This window comes from Cryptomeria japonica, chromosome 11 (assembly GCF_030272615.1).
Source record: "Cryptomeria japonica chromosome 11, Sugi_1.0, whole genome shotgun sequence".
NCBI classification, from domain to species: Eukaryota; Viridiplantae; Streptophyta; class Pinopsida; order Cupressales; family Cupressaceae; genus Cryptomeria; species Cryptomeria japonica.
Window position 1 is genome coordinate 98,719,135 of NC_081415.1, and position 23,239 is coordinate 98,742,373.

The following is a 23,239-nucleotide window of genomic DNA, read 5'->3' on the forward strand; positions in this document are numbered from 1 at the left end:
GGAAGAGGTATTTATAGAAGACTGGAGCTTGAGCCGGCTGATTCAGCTTGTTTAGCTACTTACATACTTTTCTTTCTATGGTGCGGCAATTCCTAGGAGACTTCAAAGTTGTCCTTAAACTTTCGGTTTCTACAAAGTTGGTAGAATAATTTGATTGAAGGGATGGAATAATTGGGCCGGCTATTTAGATAATTTCATAATTATATTTTCGAAAAAAATTTGACTTTTGACTTTTAGAAATTTTGATTATTAGAGGTAAGTTTAAGGAGAAGGGAAAGGGAAAAAAAATGATCTAAGAAATACAAAATCCATTTCTTATATGTAACTTTTAAATATTCTAATTCTTGTCATATTGTGTTGTCGTTGAGATTTCCATTGTCGTTTTTGATAACATAGTATTGGACTTAGACCAAGGGGAGATTCAAATGTCCTCACTGAATTAAGGTTAAGTGTTTGGAATTGTTGTAAAACAAGATACATTAATAAGGACTACAAGGATAAAAATTCCATGGAGGAGTTTGAGGATGGTTCAGATTTTAGAGGCTCTATGATGACAAAGTTTACAATGTTGTAATGTTTATTGCAACTCTCCTACACAAGCATTTGAGGATGCATAGTTGATTGATTCTAGTATGTCATTTCAAAGACTACCCATCAGAGTGGTTTGTTGAGTATGAGAGCTTTGATGGTAGAAGGGTATACTTGGTATATGATTCTTCTCTCAATCTTGCTGGTCATGGTAGGTTCATGCTTGTGTGCACAAATGGGGGGACTAAATCCCTCACTTGTTTTTTAGCACATTCTTGGTTTGGTGAATAACTTGTTGTCTAAGAGAAAGGTGAATGATATGGGTGTAGCTTTGATCTTTACCTTGAAGATGGTTGCACTAAGGTGAAAGGAGCCATGGTTTTGGCTAAGGGATTTCATGATAGAACTTTGATTTCAATTGTGTGCAAACACTATTCAATACGTTAGTCTACAATTCTTTTTTCTAAGAATCAAACTAAATTATATAATAATTTTCATCTTAACTATTTGGGAGTCTTCATTATTACTTCCAAGTTTGACACAACTGCTTTTTGTTTATCTACAATTATGGGAAATTTAGTGAAATATTCAATTAATATTATGCATTTGTACTTTTATTACTATTAATTATAGAGTTAGTGACAAAGGAGGTCTCATTTTTCTTGTCTCATTTCTCCTTTCTATTCATAACTGTTGTCCATTGCTATCTTCCACCTTAAGTGACCTTACTATTAAGTTCATTCCATGTCCATTCACTCTTTTATATTATATGATTACCTTACAAGTTTGTATTGATGTTGTTTACATCTTACATGTTAGGTTCTATTTTACTTACATGATCGATCTTCATATATTATTGCTTTTGTTGCTATTAGAGGAAACCTTGGGGCCATCTTATGACCCTTCGTTTTATTGTGCTCACATGCTTATATTTTGAGATATCTGAATTGATTATTACACGATGTTGTATATAATCATTTATTAGACATTATTGTTATCATTTTTTGCTTTTAGCAATTATATATAACTTGTATCTTTTTTTTTTGAAACCAATGGGATGGGGCCTATATTATCACTATTTTTTTTCTATGAATTCGACTACAATGATACATTTATGAGACCATGATCATTTTTCGATATAAGATGCACTTTCATTACCATTCTAGATACATTTCATTTATACATAATTATAAATCTCATCTTTCTTTATGTAAAGTCAAATCCTATTCTATACAATGAAAAATCTTTATCATCTTATCCAATAGATCAAATTGATTTATTTCTATCAACTCAATCAAAATACTTCATATATAATGAAAACTTCCTAAAACAAACAAAAATAAAAATAAAAATCATAAATACTACTTAAGCGACCCAAATTAACTATTAAGAAAATGTATTGTCCTTTACACATCTTAAAATAGATGTTAACAAACTAAGCCAATATTTAAAAATAAAAGTCTAAAGCCTAGCTCTAGATTATTTTATTTTATTTTTATATACACAAGGGCGACTTTAACATCATTTTATTTTTTTATTTTATTTTATATAAACAAGGGCGACTTTAACATCACTATTTTCGAGGAGAGTCCATCTCGTGGGTGTCGTTTGCTCTCTTTTTTATCTATTTCTTCGAGTTCTACTCTATTGACCTATACTTTTTGGATTTGATGGCAAATAACAAGAAATAAACTTATTTTATTATTTAATATTGTCTTAGGTTATTTTTATTTTTCAATACATTCTTTTTATTTATAAATTAAATATGATCTATGAGAGTTAGAGAGATGTGGATGGTCGATGTTTTTTTAGTTATAAGTATTTTTTATTAAGAAATAGTTTATATTGAATATTTTTTTGTTTATTTTAGTTTTCAATCATAAATATGATTTTTTATTGCAATTAAAATTTTTAATTTCAATCTTGGTAGTTTTTATTTTTGAAAATATAATCTCATGTTATTTTATTTTTCAATACGTTCCTTTCATTTATAAATCACATATGATCCATGAGAGTAAGATAGATGTGGATGGTCAATGCTTTATTGAGTTATATGTATTTTTCGTTAAGAAATGTAGTGGGTTGAGTGAAATAGTTTACATTGAATTTTTTTGTTCATTTTGGTTTTCAATCATAAATATGATTTTTTAATATAATTTAATTTCCAATCTTGGTAGTTTTTATATTTTAAGTTTTCTTTGTTTAATATAAATAAATGTAGTGGGTTTGGTGATATAAAATATGGATACATATTATTTTTGTGGGAAAATTCATCATTGTTAATAAAAATAAAAGGGAATCATGAATCCTATCTAATCAATGAATTCCAAAATATCAATGAAAGCATGCAATCATGGCGGAGCGGCAAGGGGAGCAGCGAGCGGGAAATTCAAAATTCAAACCTGGGAATGGCGGATTTCTGGGGGATGACAATCTTTCTGTGGTTGGAGCTGGCAATCAGACTGGTTTCCAGGCATCACAGGGCACTGAAGGGGACAAGGAGACAATCAAATCGGTGGAAGAAAAAGATTCCAAAAACGGGGACCCACACGATAGAGGTAAGGGAAAAAAATGGTCATCACTTTTTGGAGTAAGGCTGTTGGTGAAATCTGGGCTTTTGGAAGTTAAAAATATTTTTGATCTCGTGACTAGGGTTGTTGCTATCTCTATTCCGGATAAGTTGGTTGATATCACTGTGTTAAAAATATTTCTAATCCCATGACTGGGGTTGTTGCTATCTCTATTCCGGATAAGCTAGTTGATATCACTGTGTCTGGATTAACTATGACCTTAGTTGGAAGGTTTGCTGGTTTAAGGCCTAACATTGATGTTGTTAGGAGTTTTATAAGGAGGAAATGGGTTCTTAAAGGGCAAGTGGAAGTGGCGGCTTTGCCTAGGGGTTTCTTTTCCTTTGCCTTTAATTCTGAAGAAGACATGAATAAAGCTCTATGTGAAGGGCCATGGATGTTCGACAAGTCATCCTTGGCTTTACAGAAATGGGCGCCAAACCTTTCTCTTGACGAGTCTTTTTTTGTGTCGGCGCCCGTGTGGACGTGACTCCCTGGCCTTCCGTTGGAGTTCTAGAATGAGGAAGTCTTTAAAGGGATAGCGAGTTCATTTGGATAACTTCTCTCGATTGACGTGTTGACTGCTACAAAATCAAGGTTGGTTTTTGTCCGTTTCTATGTCAATATTAATCAAATGACGGATATGCCTCAATCTATTGAGATTATATCTAAATTGGGGAAATGGACCCAAGTTATTGAATATGAATCTCTTCCGTTTGCTTGCTTTCATTGTAAAAAGTCGGGTCATTGGGCAAAATCTTGCCCGCTCAAGAAGAGTAAGAGTGGTAAGAGTGATAGCAGTTTGAAGCAAAAATGGAAAATAAAGGGGAAGATAGAAGACCCTATTGCAGGGTGTGTTCCTGAAAAGGAAGTGATTGAGTTGGAAAATGAGGAAAAGAAGGATAAGAATAGTAATAATGAAAAACATGTTTATGCCTGTTCTAACAATCAAACAGAAAGCATCAAAGAGGTAGAGCAAAGGATAGATGTAAGTGCTCAAAAATCTGAATCAAAGATCCAGAAGGAAGGGCCCAATCTTCAGGAAAGAGTTGATATGAATTCCAATGATGATGCTTTTGCCTCATCCAATTCTAAAGAAAATGGGGGAGACTTCAATGAGGCTCAAGACTATAACATTTCAGATTTTGAGCCTATTTTGCTATTGACCAATGGAAGCCCTAAGTCGATCCAATGCAATTCTCCACCTAATAGTTTGGAAACGGTGGTTTTGGAGGGAAATCTTAGGATTGTCAATTCTAAAGAAGGTAAACCGAATAATGGAGGACCCAATGGAGGTATTTCAACTAGAAGCAAGAATAAGAAAGTGGTAGATGTTGGAAGTCACAGCAAAAAGTAGGGGAGACCCTCTCTTAAAAATCAAAGGGAACAGGAAAGTTGGAAGATTCATGCTGATGGAACATAGAGCTCCATTGAGTCAGCCCTATCCCCGGTTAAAGAATGAAGATAATTTCATGGAATATAAGAGGGCTGAATGCCCCACATAAGAAGGATGTGTTACAAAATATTATAAAAGATCATAAACCAGATGTTGTCCTTGTTCATGAAACTAAGATGAGTAAGGATAAGGTGGAAAGGATTAGAATATTAAAAAATAATGGAGTTATTGGAACAAGTTCAGAGGGTGCTTCTGTAGGAACATCAATTTTTTGGAACCAAAATACTATTATAGGGAAGGAAGTCATTGCAAATGTTAATAGGACCTCAGTTCTACTTGAGCATATTAAGGATAACTTTGCATGGGTTATCACTAATGTTTACGTGCCTAATTCTAAAGATGGAAGATCTAAATATTGGAGGAGCCTTGCTGAAGAAAGACTAAATTTTGCTGATAAAAGCTAGATAATAATGGGTGACTTCAATACACCTCTCAAAGAGGATGAAAAGATGGGAGGCCTTCCTTTGCAGCTATAGGGAAGACAAGATCTTATGGATTTAATTAATGATCAAGCTCTTATGGATGTGGATCTCCAAGTGATTAATTACACTTGGACCAATCGCAGAACTGGGTCTGATCTTATTCAAGTAAGGTTGGATAGAGCCATTATTTCTCCTAATTGGATTTCTAAGTATAGTTGCTCTTTGGTGTCAATTATTAAGATTGGTTCTGATTCTTACCCTATTTCTTTTACTGCTAATTCTCTATCTGCTAAGAGAAAATTCCCTTTTAGATTTGAAAAAGCTTCATGGTTATCCCACCAGTCTTTGGAAATCTATGTGGTTGATTGGTGGAATTTTGTGATTGAGGGAACGACTTTATTCAAAGTAGCTAAAAAACCTAACATAATAAAGGACAAAATCAAAATATGGAACAAAGAGATATTTGGTGATATCTTCAAGGGCAAAGCCCAAATTAAGATTGAAATTAAGGAAGTACAAGATAAAATTCAAGAGGAAGGGCTTTAAGAGGACTTGAGATTTGTTGAAAATGGGTTTTTGTCTAAATATCACTCAATTATTTCTAATGAAGAGATTTTTTGGAGACAAAGATCAAGAGCCTTGTATTTGAAGGAAGGTGATAAAAACACTTGGTTCTTCTACTTGATAGCTCTAAAGCATAGGGCGGTTAACAGGATTTCTAGGTTATCTAGTATTAGGGGGATTTTGTCGGATGAAAATGATATTAGAGAGGAAGCTCTGGATTTTTTCAGCAATCTTTTGGGAGGGGTGGATGATGTGGATTACAGAAATCAAGACCTTCTTGTGCAGGCTATCTCTCCCATTTTAAATGAGGAAGACAACAAAAATCTCTCTAGGATTCCATCTAATCAGGAAATCAAAAAGGCGATGTTTTCTTTTCAAGGAGATAAATCTTCTAGGCTGGATGGTTTTCCAATGTTTTTTTTCCAAATCTTATGGCATATAGTGGAAATTGATATTTGTAATGGAGTTAAAGAGTTCTTTGGTTCCAAGAGGCTTTTAAAAGAATTGAATGCGACCTTCATCATTCTTATTTCGAATGTTTCTAAAGAAGATTCTCTTAATAAGTTCAGAGCTATTAGTCTTTGTAATTCTGTTTACAAAATTATGTCTAAGGTTCTTACTTCTAGAATGCTGGAGATTCTTCCCAGAATTATTTCACCTCAACAAAATGGTTTTGTCCCAAGTAGATAGATTTTGGATTCTATTATTTTTGTTCATGAAGATATTCACTCTTTGACTATTGCTAAAAAATAGGGTTTTTTTCTTAAGCTAGATACGTCTAAGGCCTATGATAGAGTGAATTGGCAATTCCTTTTCAGAATTATGAAAGCTTTTGGGTTTGGGGAAAAAGTGATTCAGTTATGTTCCCAATTGATAGAAACTTCCTCCTCTGTTGTTATTGTTAATGGATCCCCTTCCAGTTTCTTCAAAAGTTCTAGAGGTCTAAGATAGGGGGATCCCATCTCCCCTATCTTGTTTACTATTTTAGCTGAAAGTTTGGGTAGATATATTATCAAAAAAGTGGAAGATGGAATACTCAAAGGTCTAAAACCTTCATCTTCCAACTTAACCTATTCTCATGAACAGTTTGTTGATGATTCGATTACAATGGGGGAAGCTACTATTAGGGAAGCAAGAAATATGAAGAATGTTATGGATACTTATGGAACTGCTTTTGATCAGAAAATTAATTGGGATAAGAGCTCTTTGTTCTTCATTAATACTCTTGCTGAAAGACAAATAAGGATTGAGAGAATCCTTGGATTTAAAATTGTTGAGTTTCCTTCAACCTACTTGGGCCTCCCTCTTTGTATTAAGCCTTCGGAAAATTTTTGGATGAACCTGGTTGACAGATTCAACTCTAAATTGGTTGGCTAGAAAGGAGCTATCCTTAGTCAAATAGGCAAGGTAATGCTGCTTAAAGCTACTCTTCAAAATTTGCCTATTTATGCCCTTAGTTTGTTTAAAATCCCTAGAAAGTTTGTGGAGGCAATTGAGAGAATTCAAAAAAAGTTTCTTTGGTTGGGAGTGGAAGACAAAAATAGAACTCCCCTTATTGATTGGAACAAAATTTGTACTCCTAAGGCTTCTGGGGGTTTGGGTTTAAGGAATATTATGTCCATGAATAATGCCTTGTTAGCTAAACAAATCTGGAGAATGAAAGGGGAGGAAAGAGAATGGAATTTAATCTGGAAAAAGAAATATCTTTATATGCAACCTTCAAAGGAAGAATTATGGATAACTCTTTTTTGGTCGAAGGCTCTACAATCTGGAATGCAGTTCAAATGGCTAAAAGTTGGGCTGCTACTGGAAGAAGGTGGAAATTAGGGAATGGAGGAATTATCAGATTTTGGGAAGATAGTTGGCTCTTGGACAAACCTTTGGGGGATATTTCTATCCTAAAGGAATGGAAAGAGGTGTTCAAAAATAGGTATGGTGGTTCTGTTAAAGACTATTGGAGAAATGGAAAGTGGATTGAGTTCAACCAACAATGTCCAGGATTAAAGTTTCTTGAGATTTTGCTATCTTCTAAAATTTTTAGGGACAATGAGGAGGATAGTTTGATTTGGAGGGAGACTTCGGATGGAAATTACTCTGTGTCTTCGGTGGTGGCTATCCACAACAAAGGGCTAGAAGAAACTCCTATGTGGGCTAAAGTGTGGATAAAAAAATTAATGCCTAAAGTTAATATCTTCTTTTGGATTTTTATCCAAAACAAGGTGCTGACTCTTAATAACCTCCAAAAGCATGGATTTGTTTTTCCTAATAGGTGTTCTCTTTGTTGCAAGGAAGAGGAGTCTACTTGTCACATCCTCTACTAGTGCACTTTCAGCCAGGAAATTTGGAAAATTATTTTTTGTAGGTGGAAGTTGAGTTGGGTATTCCCGAACTTTCTAGGGGAGCTATGGCAACAATGGTACTCTCCTAATTCCAATTCTAAGAATGTTGAGCTATGGAAACTTACTCTCCCTAATGTTATATGGAATATCTGGAAGGAGTGCAATAATAGGATTTTTAGGGATAAAAAAGATATCCCTGAGGTTGTGGTGGATAAAATCTATAGAGGAATATTTGAATGTTTAAATGGAACTGATCATGGATTAGCTACTAAAGAGGACTTTAATGAAAGGTGGAACCTTTCTAATATCAAATCTTGTAAGGATAAGAGAAGGGAAGGTCTTGTATGGTGCTTTCCATCTTAGGGATGGATTAAGGCAAGCTTTGATGGGGCGTCTAAGGGGAATCCGGGTAAAGTTGGTTATGGGGGCATTGTTAGGAATTTTGCTGGAAGTTGCCTGGTGGCAGTTGCTAGGCCTCTGGGTAATCAAACAAGTCATTATACTAAAGCATCTACAACTTTGAATACTTTGATTATTGCTAAAAATCTGAATCATGATAACTTATGGCTGAAGGGAGACTCTCTAAATATTATCAAGTTCTTGAAGGGAGACATTGAGCCATCTTGGTCTATTGAAAATATAATTTTTAAAGCTAAAGAAATTATAGCTAGCTTTAAAAGTATTATAATTACACATGCCTTTAGAGAAAAAAATTTGGTTGGGGATGGGTTGGCAAACCTAAGTGTTATGTCGGAGGCTCAAAGTATTTGGCATAGGGAAGGTAATATTAATTTTGATATTAAAAATCTTCTAAGAAAGGATAGATTCGTGGGAAAAGATGAATCGCACAATCAATCATGCTAGTTGCAATGAGTAATCTTTACATTTATGGAAAGGTAATGATGACCTGGCGGAATGGCAGAATCTTAATCAAAGATATTAATCTTCCGCACACATTGTGGGTTAACATTTTCAAAATTTTGAGAGGTGAGTGGAAGGAAGCTCCAAATTTGCAGAAGAATAGAGTTGGTATTGCGAATTTGAAAATGGGAGGGGATCTAAGGAGAGAAGAACTAGATAACATGTCCAGATGGAAGGAAATGCCAAAGGTTTGGACTAGGTTGGAAAAAGGGTTTATGAAAAATTTCATGGAGAAGCTAGTCTATTATAAAAAAGGCAAGGTTAATCTTGCAATCACCAAAATCACGAAAAAATGGAGCAACGGTTCTTTCAAAATTCATGGGGTGAGGTTCAAGTTGGATGCGGACCTCATAGCAATAGTAACTGGTATGCCCCACTCAAGTCTTAATTTTTTCAGAGATTTGAAAGGTCCACACATATCATTTCATGTTGTTAAATCATTTCAGGCACAAGAAAAGGATTTCCTTGCCCTACTACCTCTTTAGGTCGCTGTCAAGATCTCTTAATAAGCATAGTGAGAACCCTTTGACGTCGGTGCTTCATTGTGGCCTCATTTTTCTCATTTATGAGCACTGCAAAATTCTTGCTATCCAAGAAAATAAGAGGTTGTCTGCGTCTCCAGGAAAGGGTAAGAGAAAGATGGAGGAAGGCGGTCCAAGCAAGGAAGAGTTGATTTAGAACAAAAAGAGCAAAAGTGCTATTGGGTTGAAAATTCAAGAGGACAAGGAAACTCAAATGGAGATGGAGAATGTTTTTGGGGATATTGAAAAAGACAGTAGTGAGATAGAAACAGAGGAGTCCAGAGGGGAGGAAAGTTGGAAAGAAGAGGATGTGGGGGAAGAGGAAGGAGAAGCTGGGGATGCTTCCGACCAAGATAGTCCTACCCACAGTGTTAGTTTAGTCAATATCGATAGCCAGCCAAGGGAGAAGGAGGAGGATAAAATTAATGAGGAAAAAGATACGGATTTTGAGTAGGAGAAGAATGACCTCGAGCAGGAGAAGGAAAAGGAGAACCTGAGCAAGGATAAGGAGTTTGTTGGAGAAGGGTTAATTCTAGATAATCTCAAAAATCTCTCTGATGCTAGAATGGGCTTTGATAGGTAGACTTATGAAGGTATCAAGAACCTTGAAAAAAGTGGGAAACACCTGGAAGAGGAGAGGAAGAAAGATGAAAGGGATCGGAAGGAGAGGATGAAGGATTTGGAGGAAAAAGCTAAGAAGATGGAAGCTCAGATTGAGAAGCTGGAGGAAGGAAAAACTGCAATGAAAAACCTGTTGGTTATGATCTCGGATATCTTGACTGCTGTTATAAAGAACTTAGAGGAAATCTCTAAGGTCCTCGAGGGATCCAGCACTCCTAAGCCAATTGTGGACCTTGATATGGATGAAGATGCCATTGAGATTGGGACTGTGGAAAGTGCTCCTGGTGGAGTTGCAAAGAGAACGAGGGTGAGCATGAAGAAAGTTGTTGTGGCTTCTCCAAAGGAAATCCCTAAACTTAGGGATAATATTAAAGAATTGTATGGGATTAGCGAAAATTTGGCTAATGCTCTGAAAAACATCTAGTTGCTCCTCTTCTAGATTTTGTCTGTTTTTGTTGGTTGTTGCTGGTTCAGTGGGTTTTTTTTTGCTGGATTTTGATCGTTTCTCTGTTGGCTTTTTAGCTATTTGTTCCATTTTGTTGCTTAATGCTTTTATTTCTTAAGGATCTTTTGTAAAGGGTTTCGGGGCCCCTTCAAAACCCGCTTTAATAAAAAATTTCCTATTGTACTGATACAAGTCACTTCCATTATCCTTATCTGTCTTGCAATATGCTAGCTCTCATAGTCATGCACATTAACCTACAATAGGACACAAGAATTCAATGACCATGATTTTTGAAAATGGGAGAATTAAGCTGAATTTATAGATTTCAAATGGAGAAAATGAACGGTTGAGATGCATTTGATAATAGAAACAATCAACGGTTCAAGATCACTTGAGATAGAATTGATTGGGAGTTGAACTCATTTGATTGATGAGTTGGCTGAATTTATTAATCAATGAACTAGATTGATTGATCAATGAACTGAATTGATGAGTCTGTTCAAAAAAGGTGATTGATGAGTTAACTAAATTAACCAAGTAGATTACTTGTTTTAATTGGGAAGTTGACTGAATTGACTACCTAGTGAAAAAAAGGTGATTGATAGTTAGACTGAAAGTTAGTGGCAGTTAGGATTTTGACATGTGCTATAGGAAATTGACATGAAATTCTAATTTCATTTGCATTTGATTTAAATTTGGATTTTTGAAAATATGAAATGAAATGCACATTTTATTGAAACTAGATGAAATTAGAACTTGGGGAAATTCAAATTTGTGAATATTGAATTAGTAAAGAATGAATTAGTTGATTAAATAATTAAAGATTATTAAATTAAATGTACTAATTTGAAATTAATTAAATAATAAAGTTATTTAATTAATAAAGACGAATAATTAGTGTGTTAGTGATATGACATATTTAGGTGTATATATTTGCCCCTCTTTAAGACTGTATACACCTAAAAATGGTCTGAAGATAATTAATTTAAATAAGCAATTGTTTAATTACTCCCCCTTCCCAATTTAATTGAATTCACTAAGCAATTTGATTAAATTCCCCCTTTCATTGACTTATTAATAAATCTAAGAATTTATTTAATAGGTTCATTCTCATAATCCCCTTTGATTGATTAATTCAAATTAATTAATCAATTTATGAGTTGTTGAGAATTAATTAGTCTTATTTGAATTTCTAATTTCAAATTACCCACATGCCTCCTAAATTTTAACCACCTAACCTAACCATTCCTAAACCTAACCCATTCCATCTAACCACATGTCCCCTTTCCTTGAACACTTTGCCTTCTCATGAGAAAAGCTTTGTGACACTTGTCACTAAGTGTCCCCTTTCATCCTTAAACAAAACTATTCTGAAAATCCTCAAAAAGACAGTGAATGATGCTAGAAAAGATTGGCATATTCAATTAAACCCTGCTCTATGGGCCTACTGTACCAGTACTTGCACACCAATAGGTGCCACACCTTTCTCTCTTATTTATGGATCAAAAGTAATATTGCCAATAGAAGTAGAGATACCTTCTCTACGAGTATCATTAAAAGGTCTCATCCTAGATGAAGAACAACAAGTATCTAGATTGCAAGAGTTAGAACTGATCCATGAACGAAGACAAAATGCCTTTGATCATTTAAAGGTATATCAACAAAGAATGTGTCGGAGCTATAATCACAGGGTCAAACCACAAATGTTTCAAGTAGGGGAACTAGTACTAAAGGAAAATCCACAAAACCAGTCAGATCGAGAAAAGAAAGGAAAATTTGAACCAAACTGGTTAGGTCCGTTTGTGGTCACAACAATATTTGGGTCAGAAGCATATCAGCTATCAACACAAGATGAGGATCAGCTCAAGGAACCCATCAATAGCATGCATTTGAAGAAGTTTTATGTCTGAAAAAGTAGAAAAATCCCAAAAAAGTGAAAAAGAAGAAAATCCAAAAAAAAGTGAAAAAGCAGAAAATTCCAAAAAACAAAAAATACAAAAACAGTGAAAAAAATCAAATATGAGAAAAAGTGTAATAAAAATAGATGGTGAAAACCTGGCAAACAGGCGCTATCTGTCAGCTAGCTCTTCCATCTATTAATTCATGCATCTTTCTGTTAGTTAAGATGTGAGGGGGGGGGCGGGTGAATGATAAAAACTTCACTTATACAATATATTCACTAGATTCAACCTCGGTAGCCTTTACTGATATGCAACTATGATTGTAAATCATTCAATACTCATAAACAGATACACTTAAAACATTATAACACATTTAACACTAGATTTAACATGGAAACCCAAATAGGGAAAAAACCACTGTGGGATTTCGGACCCACTAAGAAATATACTCTTCTAGAGTATGCTCGATTAAAATCTAATCCAGTTACAGATTACAAAAACACATTGCTAGATGTGACCTGGTTAAGGGATTTCCCTCAGACTTGTTAGAGTCTTGCACTTTGTTAGAAGTGACCTTGTCAAAGGATTTCAAACACTCATTTAGAATGTTACCTTGCTAGAGGGTTTACAAAGAAGACTGTGAAGTCCACTCAATTAAGAGATTTCCTATCACTTACAAAATAAATAACAGTAATAAAATATATCTGCAACTTCACATCTGAAATGCTAAAGTAGATTCTATATGCTCAAAACAATCTTGTCATAAGACTTATCTTGCTTCTTGCTAGGCTTCTCGATCTATTCTTCAATCAGATCTTCAATCTTCTGTGCTCGGTGATCACTACTGTCGTGTCACTTTTCTTCTATTTTTGCCCGCATGCATTGTTCATCAACAACTCCTTATTTATGAACAATACCTAGCCGCTTAATCTCCTTGATCACATTTCCCATGATCAATCTTAGCCATTAGATCTTAAAAGGTGACTAGGTTCATTGTATCCTTCGATCTGAAAATGTTTTACATTGCCTTGGAATTTGTGCTAGGTTATGGCCATTCAATCTGCGTTGTAGATCTTATCTCTTGCATTTTTTATGTCGTCGATCCTCAACAAACTTCTTGCACAATATACCAATCATCTGATCAAATCCAGCTCATTGGTATTCTACATTTAATAATGTATTTATCCATCCAATGCATTCTGTTATTACTTGGTTGTTACTCGGTAAATGCTGAACTTCACTTGGTAGATATTTTGCCTTCTTTAACCGATAGTGATAACCTTAGGGTTTATTGACTAGCATCTTGCTTGGTAACATAGAACAATATCAAGCCTTAACTAATTCTATAGCTTGAAATCTTTTCTCCTTCTTGTTCAGTCTTTGAATACTCATATATAGGATATCAAAATCAATCAAAACAACATAATCTCATCAGTGTCTAAACTCGGTAATAGTTGCCCATTGAATAACTTATTATTCCCCTTTTATTTTCACATTCATTCTGTGTCTCTTACCGACATCTTTATACTTATCAAAACATACTCATTAAGATATGGCAACATCATACTGAATCAGAAAATCAATTGCTTGACATCAATGACAAAATAATGTTATTAAGATAGTAATCATCCTTTCTCAATTATATCAACAATCTCCAACAACCTTCTCAATATCCTCATACCAACAAACTTACTGAGATGCGAACAATCTCCTTTTGTGAAAATGCTAACACTTTCTGCTTGCATTCATTTTCCATCAACATTGTTCAGTATGCATCATGAAGCCTTTGTACATACGCAGGCATCCCAGCTAAATCCCTCACCATGGTTTGGATCATTGGGTATATCATAACGAATTTGTTTCTAGGCTTGGGGAAAAATCCTACACCTAGTTGGGGGCAAACTCTTGATCATTCTGAGCTTAATCAAATAGGTAGAACAAATGGTTAGACAACTCTTATCAAGCGAAAATTGTGACATATCCAACATTGAACACGAGATCAAATTATCAACCATCAAACTATCACAAAGTTAGTCTAAGAACATCACACATTTTTCAATGGATGATATCTTTTGGATAATGATTTTAACATGATTGTTCAACTTTTCTATAATTGATTTTCGTTATCATGATTTCTGAGTGACTCCAAGATGTCTTTGACTAGAGTAACAAGGAAGGAACATGATATTTTCTTGTCTGCTGTCTAAAAATTAATCATTAATATGTGCAAATTTGTCTTAGGACATGATCATCAGAATATCATCGAAGACATTTCTGATTTGTGTATTGAAATGGTTAACACTGCATGTTTTACGCAAGCAACAGTCAGGTCATCTTGGTTTAATTATACCTTGATGCTTGTGCTAACTTACCATATCAAAATCCAGGAAAGAAGTGCTCAGGTCATCATGGTTTAATAATACCATCGATGTTTGCAGTCACTTCCCACATTTTAAAAAGCTCAATGATGATAAAAACGCAATAATCCAGTGACTGGTCCATTTGTAGCTTTGCATTTTCATTTGCATTTAGCTTGCATTTCATTCTTGCATGGGATCCCGCATGCTCCTTTTCTCCAAGGTTAAATATATCATAGAAATCATCAAGGTATCATCACAAGTGTATACACACTCAGACTAATGACTTATATCTATCCAGATATTGATGACCCAATGAAAATCTTATGCTATCCTCTCAACATAATCAACATCAGCATATTTGAATCTTTCTACAACTTGATATCAATAAACTGTCAGTTCTTTATTCAATAAATCTTATCAATTCTATCAATCAATCACATCTAAATTAATTTTCTCATGTCTTATAAAGGATGTATCTTTCCTGAAACCAGATGTTCTGGTCATGTCTTATACAAGATATATCGTTCCTGAAACTAGATGCTTTGATCATCTTTGTCTTATATAGAAGGTGTCATTCCTAAAACCAGACTGAATCTTGATCTTATCAATCTAACCAATCAAACTTTATCAATAATCAAGAACCACATCACCGTGATTGTAGAACTCTCATTTTCATCAACCACAGTTGCAGACATCAAATCATTTCTAATTGGGATATCAATTTCGCAAACATCGCAAAACTCCAAAGATTAATTATCTCAATTGATCTCCCAAGGGGGCATCATCGTATCACAATCTATCAACCAAGAGTTGGGGCATCCTATCGAACCAATATCATCATCAAAATGAGATTATTCTTTGAATCAACACATCATCACACCTCACTTCAAAGAGGGGCAAAATGTATACATCTAAAAATGGTCTGAAGATAATTAATTAAATAAACAATTTTTAAATTAATCCCCCTTCCTAATTTAATTGAATTCACTAAGCAATTTGATTAAATTCCCCCTTTCATCTACTTATTTATAAATCTAAGGATTTATTTAATAGGTTCATTCTCATAATCCCCTTTGATTGATTAATTCAAATTAATTAATCAATTTATGAGTTGTTGAGAATTAATTAGTCTTATTTGAATTTCTAAATTCAAATTACCCACATGCCTCCTAACTTCTAACCACCTAACCTAACCCCTTCTATCTAACCCTAGGTTTAATTAAACCTACTCTCCCCTTGAGACACATGGCATTCTTAGACACTCGCTCTCTCATGAGGAAAGCTTCTTGACACTTGTCACCATAGAGATGGCACATGTTCCCTTTTATCCAACCTTTCTAGAAGCTTCTTGACACTTGTCACTATGGAGATGACATTGTTCCCTTTCATCCAACCTCTTTTCCAACCTCCTCCAATTTCACCATTGATATCTTCAGACTTAATCTAGACCGTTGATTCCTGCCACCTCACCCCTGGCCTTTGAAATCCTATAAATAGACCCTATTTTGGAGCAATAAGGATCCCATCACATTTGCATTTCAGGCATTGTTACTATAGGCATATGCAAGTTTAGTTTATCATTTGAGCATTATTATCATAGCTTAATTGCATCATTTTAGCATATTTTCTAGCATAATCATGGAATCATGTAGCTTAAACATTATAATTGCTAGCTTAAATTCATCATTTATCATTTAAATCCTCCATCTAGGTGTAGTCAAGTCACTGGAATTCGCCTAACCAGATCTGAGAGCAAAATTCATACTCACATTTACTAGGAGGCAATAGATCACTTAGCTATGGTTTTATCTTTCTTTTCTTTAAATTCATTAACCATGCTTGTAATAATCTATTGAGTGTTTTGTGTTGCAGCTACAGGTATACACTTCACAGGCATGATAGAGAAAATGTCGGAACAATATTTTTTCAAAGAAAATTTCCAAAATTTCCTACCCCAATGTGCCTCGATGTAACAGGGTGTAAATGTACCACCCTCAGAAAATTGGTCAAAAAATTATAAAATTGAGACAAATTTACCAATAATATGCTCTCAAGTGATAGTTTCTAATTTCACAAATTTTTAAGTTCATTTGTCCAACCTACAAGTTCTTCAAAAATTATGGGGTCCACGACTGTTGTGGAGGGAAAACCCCTAATTTTGGTCTATAAATAGAAATCCAAGCTTCATTTGGCTCATTTGCATTCATTGAGTTCAAAGCATCCAGAGTGAAATCATAGCTTTCAAGGAGCATTTTGATCATGATGGTAGGGGTTGGAGCACGACAATACCTATCCAAGAGAGAGGTTGTACTAGCGTCTAACTGGTATAGTACGCATTGTGAGTATCTTGAAAATTTTTATCAATTTTTGCCTGATTTTCAACTTTTTTTCAAATTTGTCATAGCTCTCCAATTTTATGTATTTCATATTTATAGTTTGAATTTTTTGCATGCATTATAACTTTTTTTGCAAGAGTCATTTGTGTTTCGCACTTGTTTATTGTTGTGCATAAGACAAAATTTTCGCATGAGACTATTGTTTTTCACATCCATTTTAAGTTTGTCATATGAGTCATAATTGTGTCACAATTGCATTATCAATTTCACATTGGTGTTATCTATTTCGCATTACACTTCAGTATTTGTAGAATTATAGGGGGGGCATCAACTTGTTAATGGCATCAGTTCATAACTATACCCCCCACTCAAGATACCTCTCGCCTTATAGGTGTAACCAATTGGCCCACAGGTTATTCGCTGAAGAAGCATCTTCAATTCGTTTCAATTTCTATCAAAGGTATAATAACGAAGGTACACCAATGTATTCTCTATTTTGTATTCATTGTACTAATGCAAATTTTCACTATTTAGCTCCAAGTTAATTATGTCTTAATTGGACATTTTAATTAATGCTCTGATTTTTTTGACATGCAGGAGATCCTTGGTGTTCTTGGGACATGATAGAATAGGCCTAATGGCCTAACATTGTGGGATTAGTTGATTCCTGAGGATATTGCTATGATTCATCACTTTAGAGTATACCATATTCTTTATCTCCCTAAGGTTACAACCAATAGGGGTCTCATCACTGCGTTGGTTGAGAGGTGGCATTCAGAGATGTGCATATTTTATTTGTTGACAAGTGAGGAATCTGTCACATTAGAGGATGTGCGGAAGATTCTACACATTCCTATCCATGGGGAGAGAGTAATTTATGACCATAGGGCAGGTGTTGCAGTGTTGTACAAGCTTTACGACAAAGAGCAGGATTTGGGCATGTATGGTTAGTATGAGATTGAATGGGATCAATTGAGTGTGGATTATGATGACCTCACTATAGTGTTGTGTAGCCTTATAATGAGACCTTTAGTTTCTTATTATGAGGATCTAGTTACTATTGAGAAGGGGGGTGAATCAGTAGTAGAACAATTCTACAATACTTCAAAAACCTGTATCGATAACTACTTAAACAATATCTTAAGTAGATTTACCAAACCTTTTACTCAAGTGTTCATCAATATGCAACCAAAGTAAATATATCAAATGCACACATCAACAATGCAACCACCAAATGAACACAAATATTTTTCACGTGGAAACCCAACTAGGAAAAACCATGGTGGGAATTAGTACCCACAAAATATTTGCACTCTTTTGGAATGCACCTGGTTAAAGGCCTAGCCCGGTTAAGAGCTTTACAATATACCCAGTTAAGAGAAGACCCTATTAGGAGTCACCTGGTCAAGGAATTCTACCTTATCCCTATTAGGAGCTCTATCCTATTATGAGTAACCTTGTTACAGGATTTCAAACTCAAGTTAATAAGTCACTCGGTGAAGGGATTTACAATATCAGACTTGTTAATGTCTACCCAGTTAAGGGATTTCAATGTGCTACAAATGTTAGGGAACAACATGGCAAATGATATGATCATAGCACTTCCTTACTTGCTAGTATAGATCCTTTTCAGCACAACTTTGCTACACACATGCAGACACTTCAATCGGGTTTAACAATACCTTCTTCTCAAAACCACTAACACTAAAACCCTTCTCAAACTAGCCCTAAATACATTTTTTAGTTAGGGAAACTACAAGCCCTAATTAACCCAACAAGATTACATTATAGATCCTTACAAATCATTAAAACAAATTTCTAGATGATTTCCATTGTTGAATAATCACCACACATCGATTTTATAATAAAATTAAACCCTTTTTACATTCTTCTAAGCACTTTGATGTTTCCTTAGAAATTTGATCCTTGAACATGCTCAAATACCATCTTATCATTATACATGGATTCTAACACATCATCACTAAGTTATGAACATGATAAGAGCCACCACCAAACCTTGAATCATTACTGGTTAAAGATCTATTACCGGTATTTATTTTTCTTCACAGAGTTCATGATAGTCAATTATAAATGTGCTTTCCAATTCACCAAACTTGATGCGATTTCAATCACAGACTCATGGAAATGTTATAAACATATATTTTGAACTACAACACCTGAATCTTCTCCAATTGTCTGTACCATTCTCTTGATCATCGCTCTGGTCATGTTTACTAGTTGACAACAACTTAGCAGTTTTTCTATCTAACAAATTCCACTACCAGTTAAGCTATACCGGTTGATCTAGATGACTTGGATGACTAAACAAACATGGTTGCCATCAATGAAAACACAAATAAAGTCATCAAGCAACAATTCCTATCAACTTTACCAGTCATCTTCTCATCATCATCATCTCAACAATCTTCCCATCATATTAGCTTTACCAGTTATCTTCTCATCTCATCATCATCTCCATCAGTCATGCCAACATAGTTACATATCAGTGGTGTCATGAATTTCTTGTAAAATGGGGCCAAGTATTAGTAGATATGATTGTGAATAGATGGGTATATGCTTGGGGTCCTATGTTATACTATTAGACACACACAGTGGTCTATTTGAGATACATGTCCATTAGCTATGGTATTACACTCTTACAGGTCTGGTCTTGGGAACATATAGCTATCTTCTGACTAATGGTTCATATTCAGTTATAAGTTGAGGAGCCTTACACATTCAGGTATACAGTTGCTATTAGGCAAACGGGTATAGGGAACACCCTATATTGGCATCATGTTATTGATGCTCTACAACACTTCATTTGGAGGTCTTACTTATATTGCCCTGATTGGGTAGATGATGGGAAACACCTTCCATACTATAGACAACAAAGACATTTTTATCAACAAGAATATGCAAATACAATGTATTATAGATTTACATCTTCCTGGTTGAGTTTTGAAACAATTTGGGGAGGTCTAGGGAGTTCTTGATGTCACAACATACTTTATGAGATTGGCTCAAGAGGTATCAAATTGGGGAGCATGCATTCAACCACATGTTGCCTATGTGGAGTTTGATTTGTTGAGGCCAGTATAGTGGGGTTGGGATGCCAAGGTAGTTGATCCACGGGCAACACTATAATACGATGCTCGGTAGGCAGCCCATCAACTTGTTCCTTTGATGGATCATAAATTTCTTGTCACACTATAGATGGATAGATGATCTAGACATTGAGGAGGAGATGGTGGAGATGCCCGCAGAGGAGGGGATGGAGGAGATGTGGGAGTGGAAAATTTTTTGCAGTAGGTGGGGAGGAGGGAGGAGATATAGAGGTTGATATTGGTGGGGATACCAAGTTGGCAGAGAGTGATGATACATTCCCTAGATCATCTAGTTCAGAGGGCATTGAGAGCAGTGGTGAGGTGTCGATATGCCTAAGCTAGAGGATGTTCTCATTAGCGAGGCTGGTGTACAAGTTGAGGATGTATAGGTTGAGGATGTACATGTTATGAGAGATTAGATACAAAGCTTATAGGATTCTCTAGCCACATAGCAACAACATAGGAGAGACGATCGGGCTAGGGTTAGACAAGAGTAGGAGCCATGGGTTATAGAGCGAGATGCATTGATAGCAGAGAGAGATCCTTTGAGCTACCTAAGATTTAGCTATAGTAGAGCGAGACTTGTATCAAAGTGAGCATGATGATGCTAGGAGATGAGCTTAGAACTATATTGATGCGTATCAGTAGCATTTTTCTCCTAGGTCAGAGGCTCATCCACAGGTCGATCATTTTTTTGAGGGTGCATGTGAGTTGACTTATTGGCACCAACACTATGAGTTGGATATTCGAGAAGGTCAAAGAGTATCGAGCTTACAGATCTCAGAGTAGATTGAGCAGATCTATGACTCATGAGAACAATAGTGGGGGTGTTATGGGACCACCTCATTGACCACTGGGACATCCTAGAGTAGGATTGAGCTCATACAAGCTCCTGATAGGGAAAACATTGGTTGGTTTTGGTTAGACACTTCACTGAGCCTTCGGGATTTCATGTTATTGTACTCTTGATATATATTTTTGAGATATATATGAGATGCAGTTTTGACAATGTTCCTCTATGCATGTGTTACGTGTTATGTTTTATGATGCTTAGTTCTATGATGCATGGTCAATTATGTTATGTTGCATTTATGCTTATTATACATGATGTTCTTTATGCATACTATAATGATTTCATGTACTTCCTAAATATTGTACATGATATGTTGTAATGATGATGATGTAATGGACTATATGAAATATGTGACATGGAATCTAATGAATGCATTTTAATGAATGAGTTTATATGCAAACCTAATGAGATGACTAGATGAATGCACAATTTAATAATGTAAAGTGGTCATATATAAAATGCAATATAATGAATATTATTATGAAAATGAATCTTAATGCAATATTCTCCTAATATGATGATCCTATATGAAATGCAACCACATGTAAATGATTTATTTTTTGTTATGTATGCCAAAGTACATCATTGTTCCTTAGTTTTATGCCCTTAGAAGATTTGTTAGTAAATTAGTAGGTTGATAAGAAATGAATTGAGATAGAATTAAGAGAGATTAGAAGATGAATTAAAGATTGGAAATGATACAACCATGACTTCTTGTGCCTTTCTTTTTAGTGCAATATATTCATCATTGAGCCTTATTATGTTTCAATGGAGCTTTGTTCATCAGGGTATAAGGAACCAAGGTGTAATGATATCTCATTGCAGAAACGAACACATGGCATACAAGGAGTAAACCCCTCCATTCTAGGTGTAGTACTAAGGGTCAAGGTATGTGCGATACTATCCTTGACATCATTTTTGCATAGAATACTTGCCAAATGAACATACCAAGATAGGAGCCCAAAGTACCATTGCCCAAGAACTTCATTAGTTTACACTATAAATAACAAACAAAGAAAAATATCATGAACCATCCTGACTACTCTATCACTTGTGGACATCCCTGAGTAGCATAGGGACATGATCTGTCACCAATTGATAAAAGATAAAGACTAATTAGGACAAAAGTCCAGCATCCATACTAATCTCTGCCTTCGTTTTGATTATTTAATGTGATGGTTGATGTCTAATCTCAGAGATTGAATACCTTGTGTAAGACCAATCTGTTTGATTTTGAGTGTACCCTTCCCTGTTTAAGACAAGGTGATGATTGATTGATAGGGTTGTTTGATTCGATTGCTAAGACAAATGATCAGTTGATTGCAGATTTTGGTAAGATAGTTTATCCATTGTTAACTTCATGTGAAGTCTTTACTGGATATCTTCTCAAGTGTTTGATCTCCGTGAGACATTTTATTGCAAGATTTTGCTTTGGATTTTCAAATTTTTAGTACTTTTTTTAGGACCTTGTATGCTTTTTAGAACTTTTTCAAGAATTTTTTCAATGTTTATGATTTTTTTAGGATTTAATATGCTTTTTATGATTTTTTTCAAGATCATATTTGATTTTTTTGGATTTTTTCAGGATCATATTTGAATTTTTTGGATTTCTTTTTAGAATCATATTTGATTTTTTGGATTTTTAAGGATCATATTTGATTTTTTTTGGATTTTCTAAGGATCATATTTGTTTTTTCTTTGATTTTTTAGGATCATATTTGAGTTTTTTTGGATCTTTTAGGATCTTTTTTTTAAAAAAAAAATTTTGGGACTTTTTTAGGATCACATTTGATTTTTTGGAGTTTTTCAAGATTATCTTGGTTTTTTTTTGGATTTTTCAAGGATCATATTTAATTTTTTATTTTTGGATTTTTTCAAGATCATATTTGATTTCTTTTGGATTTTTTCAAGAAATTTAATATTTTTTTAGATTTTTTAAGGATCATATTTGATTTCTTTTGGATTTTTTCAAGATCATATTTGATTTTTTTTTGGATTTTTTTCAGGATTATATTTGATTTTTTATGATTTCTTTAGTATATGCTCCCAATTTACAATTCAATTAATGAACCATGCATACTTTTCATACAAACTAGGTATTTGACATGATGGTGATTGACATAGCATGAATGCCTTTATCATGCAAAACATAATGATAAGTAAGATGCCACTTTTTATATAAACAAGGGTGCTTGTGTGTGTTTATCACATTGTTATACATTGATAAAATTTGAAGTTGCAGAACATTTCAGAGATAAGGATCCATTCCATTCTCAACAACCTTTGGATGACTCAAAT

General features: G+C 34.6%; 1 protein-coding gene across 1 annotated transcript; it reads left to right on the forward strand.

Moving 5' to 3' along the window:
* The first annotated feature begins 2,881 nt into the window (after positions 1 to 2,881).
* LOC131860052 (uncharacterized) lies at positions 2,882 to 9,772 on the forward strand. Its single transcript, XM_059214405.1, has 3 exons — positions 2,882 to 3,086; positions 4,052 to 4,390; positions 9,516 to 9,772. Exons 1-3 carry the CDS (start codon positions 2,882 to 2,884, stop codon positions 9,770 to 9,772), a joined length of 801 nt encoding a protein of 266 aa, XP_059070388.1.
* Positions 9,773 to 23,239: the final 13,467 nt, after the last annotated feature.

Coding starts and splice junctions, on each gene's coding strand:
- LOC131860052 (XM_059214405.1), top strand. CDS start 2,882: ATGGCGGAGCGGCAAGGGGAGCAGCGAGCGGGAAATTCAAAATTCAAA. Junction 3,087..4,051: donor CGGGGACCCACACGATAGAG/GTAAGGGAAAAA, acceptor ACAATCAAACAG/AAAGCATCAAAGAGGTAGAG. Junction 4,391..9,515: donor TAATGGAGGACCCAATGGAG/GTATTTCAACTA, acceptor TGAAAATTCAAG/AGGACAAGGAAACTCAAATG.